General features: G+C 40.0%; 1 protein-coding gene across 1 annotated transcript in view; it reads right to left on the bottom strand.

Annotated features, from left to right (window-relative positions):
* Positions 1–6,572: 6,572 nt before the first annotated feature.
* LOC137124320 (collagen alpha-1(XI) chain-like) overlaps positions 6,573–8,160 on the bottom strand; it is a 33,188-nt gene continuing 31,600 nt past the window's right edge. The window contains exons 65-66 of the mRNA XM_067499178.1: positions 7,533–7,766; positions 6,573–7,456 (exon numbers count right to left, since the gene is read on the bottom strand). Of these exons, the coding sequence (XP_067355279.1) occupies positions 7,310–7,456; positions 7,533–7,766 (381 nt within the window). The 3' untranslated portion in view covers positions 6,573–7,309. The remainder of the gene's footprint in view (positions 7,457–7,532; positions 7,767–8,160) is intronic.

The following is an 8,160-nucleotide window of genomic DNA, read 5'->3' as shown; positions in this document are numbered from 1 at the left end:
CTTCTATTTTCTATGTAGAATTTTTGCAATCACCCTTAAATGGTTCCTTTCTCTTTCTTCCTATTGAAAGGAGCCAGCTGAGGTGGTTCTGACATCCTATAATATGCCCACTGGGCGCCTTCCATTAGAGGTCTACCAGGCAAGTCCAGATAGTTGGAGACCCCCCGGGTGGATCCAAACATTGGAGAGATTATGGATCTCATCTGTCCTGGGAATGCAGAGAAAGAAATCCCACCGGCGGAGACAGAAAACCTGCTGCCAAAATGGCCTAAGTCGGGATAATAACAATGGATGGATAGATGGGATTTGTGCAGTTGGTTTAAAACATTTTTCAATTTGCTGAACTACTTTATGTAAGCAGGAAATTACAGCGTTCACGTTTTCATTTTCCAGCTGTGATTATTTATAACTTCCTTTGCATCGGGGAAGCAAATCGGAGGCTAAAAATGGAGTTGTTTTCTAGCCTGCAGACTGACATCTAAACTATATTTTGTCCTTTTTCAATAAAGCAGTTTTTCTGTTGGATCAGACCAAACAGGCCCGGCCTCACTCTCTCTGCCAACTTGCATCAACGAGCCTCAAGCGCTCATGACCTTGGTGCCAGTTCACTGGTTGTCTTTCCTTGAACTACTTAGTGATCATCGCATAGCAGGAACACCGGTCTGAGTGGCTCAGATTTTTTCGCTGTCCATTTTAGGACCTGAGCGTTTGCTGCCTAATATATTTATATAACAATAACAGGGCACCGCCTGACAGGTGCCATGTTAACAAAGTAACTGCTGTTCACTTCATCTGTTGGTGGTTGATGGACACTGATCACTTGTTCAAGAGAGATGTTTCCTTTTTCTTATACTACTGTGATGTTCATGATGACATTCAATCAGTCAATTCTCAAGCAACACTAGGGAGAAAATGACAATTTACAGCTTCATGTTGAGAGTTTGGTTACTGAAACTGTTGGATGGACGCACACACACACACACACCTAAATAAATAAAAATGAGACATTGACTGCTAAACATTAACGATCATTTAGAGTGGAACCACTTAAAGGTGATTGATCAATTCAGTGACTGATATAAAAATATCTATTTAGTAATCTGCTTAGTCATTAAAGGAATTTTTCGAGTTAACTAATCAATGTCTGTTTCCAGCTTCTCAACTGTGAGGATTTGCTGTTAGTTCTTAGCATATCTGACGAATCTGCTGTTAACATATCTGATGATTGCGAAATACTATATTGACCTTTGTGTTTTGCTACCATTGACGTCCTGGTTGTTTGGGGTCCCACAGATCATGCTGCTTTAAAATAAATCACTCTTTTGCTGTTTGCTGTTTTAAATCTAAAGACAAACTGATCACATACATACAGTAACCTACACAGAGCATATGAACAACTGTAGAATTTCATCTTATTTTACAGCTGCTGTTTCTGTGGCAACACAAGTAATGTGTCATTTTCTGTTGCAAACATCTGCAACGTGTCACGTATCGCTTCAACATCTAGCTGAGGAAAATCATGAGCTGTCAAGATGATGATGAAACAGTGTTAAGTATTTATCGAGCCATTGCAGAGGGTCCGAGCTGTCCAGGACCCCCTACAGAGCATTGTATTAATAATTGATAGCTTGTGTGTGAGAGGCTCCTCGTGCCAATACAGTATAATAACAGGAGCGTCTCTTCAACGCAATCCATCTACAGAAAACCGTAGCTGCTCTGTGGTTTACGCCTGCAGCCATTCTGTGTCGACGATTTAACTAACCAACACTAAATTTTTTATCACGGCTTCATTCTCATCAGCAGTTACATGCTCAGGCTTCCCTTTCCCCCTAGTACAGAGCCCCCATGATACACATGGATTATACATAAAATACTCTTCAGCAAACTAACATGAATATTTCAATCAGCGGCTCTTAGGGGTAAAACTGTCGTCAGGAGATGGAGGGACACCACAGAGCCAACGTGACAGCTGAGCGGTGTGAAACACCTGCAAGGTGTATTTATGGCCACTAACTCAGGTAACTGACTGTATGCGCTTATAGGAAGAGCAAATTGGCAAAGTGATTAAAAAACTAAAAACCTCATCAAGCAGCTAAGGCAATGAGGCAAAAGAAGGTACGAGTGCAACAATGAAATGTAAAGAGGATAGTGATTTATCTATATGCAAAACTAAATTAATTATTAATCATAGGATTTCAGGAGAAACTGTAAGACTCTGAAGTTGCTGGCCTGAATTCTTCTGGCAGTAAATATTATACCTATCTAGTTCTTGTTATGGAGATTATTCCTAAAGCATCTCATTTAATTGGACACAGTGCTGCAAAGGATATGAACTGAAATCAAATCAAAATTGTCAACAATACACATGTTTTTAGCAGGATGTAAATTCTTATGTAAAGCAAGGCATGTTTTAAATGTGGAAACTAAAAATAGCCAAAGAGGACTGCTTCAAACTGAGTGTCAACGTGTGCACTACCACCCCTAAACCTTTTTCTGCAGCTTTGAAGTCCAGTACAGATCGTCAGAGATAAACACAGGACTTCACCTCTCCATTCAGTAAGATCTCTGAACATCTGATGCACATTTGGAAAACTGCAAAATATCCAAGCTCGTGGGTTAGAGAAGGAGACAGTGCCCTCTTACCTGACATGCACAGTAAACAGCAGCTGCATCCCCCTAAGGGCTTCAGCTGGACCCATCACCATCCTCCTCTCGCCTTCAGGTGTTCCTATGTTTTGATCCAGCTTTTGCTCCGTCCGGGAAGAAAAGAAACAGAAAATTAGTTGTGACTGTGCAGAGCACTTACGAGACTCTAAGTCCACTTCAGGTACCGCTGGGAACTGCAAATAACTCCCTTGTTTACCTTCAGGGTTATGGACCACCGTGGTGACCAGGCTGGAGGGACTGAATTCCCTCAGGGAGTGAATAAAGAACACGGTTCTGCTGCCAGCTGCATACCGAGGAGAGTCACTCAGCTGCCAACTGGAGAGGACAACTGTCTTAGAGAAGGTGTAGGAACCCGTTATGTCCTCACAGGGAGGTGATACACAGTCTGCACTTATATAGCACTTTTCTACCTATTGGTACTCAAAGCCCTTTACACAGCTTCTCATTCACACTCACACTCAAACACCAATAGGGGAGCTGCCAGGCAGCACTCACCGAGAGTAACGAAGTTGGGGTTCAGTGTCTTGTTCAAGGGCACTTCAACATCTGACAGGTAACAGGGAATTGAACCAACAACCCTGGGGTTGGTAGATGAACGCCTTACCCCTTGTGCCACATTCACAGGGTGACAGTGAACAGCAGATTGCATGTTAGACTCAATGCTCATGATGTTACGCTAAAGAAATGATGCATTTGTCCATGTTGTACCAAGAAGATATGATCAGGTAACATTTGAAAATTTGAAAGTAGACAGTAAAATCAGTGATGAAATGACAGAAAAGGCATTGGTTACTACTATATTATTCATGAATGATTTGACAAATTTTCAAGCAAAGTATTAAAGAGTTTCTTAGTTTAGCACATTAATTGTGAGCATTTGATGCTTTTCTATGTTGGGTAATAATAAATAGATTGTTTTTGGAATTATTGGTGTTGCTTTAACAAAACAAAACTTAATTTGAAGACATCAACAGACATTTTTTTGCATTTATTAACATTTTACACTTCGTAGGATTAGTTGATTGATTGGGGGGGAAATCAGCAGGTAAAATAACACTGAATATCTGGTGCAGCACTAAATCTTTTGATGCTTGCATTGATGCAATACTGAGAAATATTTTTTCAATCCCTTTACGGCATATGAAAACAGCTTTCCACAAGCCCCTTTTCCCATATTTCTCATAAGATGCTTTTATTGTCAAATATTAAAGTGCTGTCTGAACTTGAGACGCCATAAGCCTGGCTGAATGAAAGCTATAATAAAAGTGTAGGCTAATTTAAATTCTTAACGAACTTACAGTGGCTACAATCACCAGATGCTAAAACCAATATTCAAATCTTCACTATCATGTTCGGTTAGTTGTCAGCCTGCAGCGTGGATTTGCTCATTCGTTGGTGTCATAGACTAACTATTAAAAACACATCAACCACTGACAGTTGTGTTTTATAATAAGTAGATGAGCAGGAACAAAAGAGGAGCTTAAAAGGAGCAAACTTTGCCTCCCTAATTGGCCAAGAACATAAAGTTCCTCTGAGGTCCTAAATCATAGGACCTTTATTTGAAATGTCTCTTATATGAAACTGAAGCGTCAAGGCAGGGACAGGTGTTTGTGTCCCTATTCTATGTAAACTAGAGGAGGGAAGAAGAAACGATAAGGGGTAGTTAGGATGGAAGGGAAGGAACAAGACTAAGAAACATGAAGGTGAATGAAGGACAGGAGGAAAGGGAAGAGGAAGGAAGGAAAAAAGAAAGGAGACATAAAGTAAGCAATGAAAGAACTGTTAGGGTGATTTACCAGCGCAGAGGTAACTGTGAATAACATGGATTGGGGAGGAAGATGTATAGACGAGGAAGGAAGAGGGAGGGTATATAGAAATATAGAAATATTGAGTGTTTTATCATCATCTGTTATTTAGAGGAGAATTTGTTAGGTTTTTTTTTTAGCTTTTAGTTCTTTAGCTCTTTTCTTTGGGCACTTAGCAACATCTTCATTACACAAACTGAAACAATAAAATATTAAAATCGTGTCATACCTATGGCGTCATGAAGCTCAAACAATATCTCCATGCACGCTCCCACCTCAGGGTGCAGTGGAATACAGTGGGACTTACGTTCATGTCATGTCATGTATATTTCAACGCTGAAAATTGGCAGCTAAACTCTCCTGGATGGGCCGTGCTCATCTGCTTCCTCTCATTAAAGTTTCAGCATCGCTGGAAATGTCCCTGTTTTAGATGTACTGCACATGTCGGGATAGTGGAACGGGGACAGAGAGGGACACGGATGGGGAAAGATGAGGGGAAACACAGAGGGTGAATGAGGGAAGACGGGGCAGGACAGAGAAACATGAATGATGTCTGCTCGAGCTGCAGCACACACTGAATACAAAACACTGGCACACTTTATACATGACATGACTCCACTTGAATATTATCGAAAAAGCTGTTTTTTAATCTTTTTATAACAATTTAGTCATGTCCCCCGCTGACCACAAACAAGAATTCTTCCTTTTGATGTTAAGATACTTCTAAAAGCACTTCCTAGGCTTTTAACTGCATCTCAGAGCACAATGCACGTGTTAAATCATGGACTGTAGTTGGTTAAAGAGAAGACTAAAAACAAAAAAAAACATAAAAAAATAAGTGTGGCCGCAGTAAGTTTTTAATATGCTTTAATTAAAATGTTTCATATGCAGTTATGAGTGATGGGTCAAACGATGCGGAAGCGTCGGTGTGTGTACCACAGGACAGTGTTGGAGTGAAAACCTCGTATCCCTTTTGAGAAAAATCACGTGACCGATACTGCCGCTGTGTCGTAAGGAGGCGAAGGGCCAAATCGTGGAGAGGAGAGGACACTTTGTTTCGCATTATCCACAGAGATTCATGGTTTTCTCCAGTCTGGGATCATTTTGATCTTATAACACCATATAAAGTTCACGTTTTCCTTTCCCGTTGGCACCTTTGCTCTTACTTAATAAAAATGTTTAAACCCTACCTTTTCCCCTTCCAGCAATACGCAAGCCCTCCCACTTTAACAAGCACTTATTTTGGATAAAGGATGTCAACAAAAAAATATTTCACTTTGATTTCACGTTTTTCACTTCCTTGCAACAAAGATTTTTGTACATTCTGCATTTGACATACTATTAGTCATAGTCATATTATTTTGGTTCTATTCAAACTAATTGGAATCTACGCACTTTATTATCAGCCGTTTATGTAAACGGGACCATTCTTCCACATGTCAGAAGGGATTGACCAAGTCTTCACATGCTTTATACACATTGCTTGCATGTTTCTTGTAATCCAGGAGATGTAGCTACTAGGCGATACACTAACACTGCATCAACACCGTGTCTGGACAGTTAGGGAAGTTTTTCTGAATGCAAACTGTATTAGTTTTATTGTTTGAGGATCAAAACCAAAGTAATAGACAAATACAGTTGTGACCTGATGATAGTGCTACTGTAGATAAAAGGCTAATAAATCATCAACGTTAGTCCAATTCATCCTGACGGGAATAAGAATGCCATGGTAAATGTAATGTATTTTATTCAGACTACCAATACCAGTCTCCAGGTGATGCTCAAAAAGAAGTCAAATGAGTGTCAGGAGGATCCTTTGGACCACGCACACCTGTGCCACGTTACACGGCAAACCGTTGTTCGGGCTATAAACCAGAATATCAGTCAAAAGCTACATAAACCGTGTCGACAATATCAGCAATTTTCACCAATGGCGACCATAAATGGATTGGACTCATCCATCTAGACCAAAGTGACAAACACTTCTTTACTGACTGATCAGCAACCACTGCCCTCCCGAAAAATATTTCTTAGATTTATATATATGGAGTCTTTTTTTTTTTAAGCAAATGTTTTCAATAAAACTAAATTTCATCATATTAACTTAAATGTACATTAAGTACGTTTATTAAAATATGTTACTCAGTCACTCCCCACCACAAATATGTATACAAAGACCTTGAGGCAAACATTTACCACAGTTTGATTTGTTATATTGTAAAAATATAAAACATGGCTTCACAATATATATAAAAAAAAATGCACTGCCCCAGTTCCCTTTTACAAAGACATGTCCTAAACAAAGAGCTCCATAATAGCACCGTGGCGACTTACACTCCAAAATACATCACATAACAGTTAATTAGAACAACAATATTACGACAACAAACAAAAACAACACAACAAATTGAGGTTTGATAACACAAAACAACATAGCAGATGAATGCTGCTGGAACATGGGATTTGTGAAGATGATTCAAAGTGCAAAGATCATGGATTACTGAGTAGTGGATAACTGTATGAAGAGACGGGTGAAACTGTGAAAGCACCACTCACTCCTTCTAAGAGGAATGATAAATAAAAATGTATAACTAAGGATGAAGTTTAAAGTAAATAAATTGCTCTGAAAACAGGATGCGTGAGACAGCTGTGGGAGATGAATGGATGAATTAAGGTGAGTCTGAGTGAGTGAATGATTGCATGTATAAAGAACACTGGTAAATAGCTAAATCAACTTATAAATATACATTGAATGTAGTTTTCTCCCTGCATGTAAAAAAGTGTCCTTGGCTCTTTTCCTACTAAACTACTCCTGTTGTGAGTTCTCCCTGGTTCCGTTAACCATTGAAGCAGACTGGGCCTACTTGGAAACCGAATTTCTGATTGCCTTTTCCAAAATCGGACACAGCCACGTCAATGACGGGGAGCATGTTGGACAGCAGGCCGTCAAATTCCAACACAGTCCTTTCCTGCCCCGTGCGGGTCTGTGTGAGAGGAGCACAATGAGCAAAGGTATGTGGAGCTTCACACTGACAATACAGGTGTATCTGAAGTACTCACCTGACACCCGTCATACAATGCGCTGATGTAATGTGTGTTCTCGTATGTCAGCTCCTCCCCGTTGCTGCCTCTGAAGCGCAGTGCGTGTTCGTGGCCGAAGGAGGCAGTGTGCAGCCAGGCGACGGAGTTGAGGCAGTTGTAGGTGAAGGTTTGCCTGGCTGTAGTGCTGAGCAGCTTCAGGAATGTTAACTGGACAACGTGAATTGGAAGGCCATCTGAGCCAGAGTAGGAAAACTGGGGGGAGAACAACAGCATAAAACATACATTTAAATAGTTGCTGAAAGGTTTAATTGACAAAAAGTTCACAAGAATGTAGTTTCGTGCGCGTTCCATTTGTTTTTATTGTAAAATATTTATTTTTAATCCATCACCAGTTGATATTTCTCTAATTTGCAGTACAAAATGTCAACATATAGTGACAAAAGAAGAAACGTCAAGAAAAGTCCGAAGATCACCAATATCAGTAGGATGCATCTGGAGACTGTAGAGAACTTCATGGCAATAAATTTTCATACAGCATTTATGCTGATTAGTCGTTTTTGGCTCTACAGAATTCATCATATTCTTAGTTAGGATTAGCTTTTAACTTCTAATTGTTTTGCGTGTTGTTTTCTTCGCGCAGGATGTG

The sequence above is a fragment of the Channa argus genome, chromosome 3, assembly GCF_033026475.1.
Source record: "Channa argus isolate prfri chromosome 3, Channa argus male v1.0, whole genome shotgun sequence".
Lineage (NCBI taxonomy): Eukaryota > Metazoa > Chordata > Actinopteri > Anabantiformes > Channidae > Channa > Channa argus.
The sequence above is the reverse complement of the archived record's forward strand: the minus strand, read 5'-3'. Positions and strand labels throughout refer to the sequence as shown.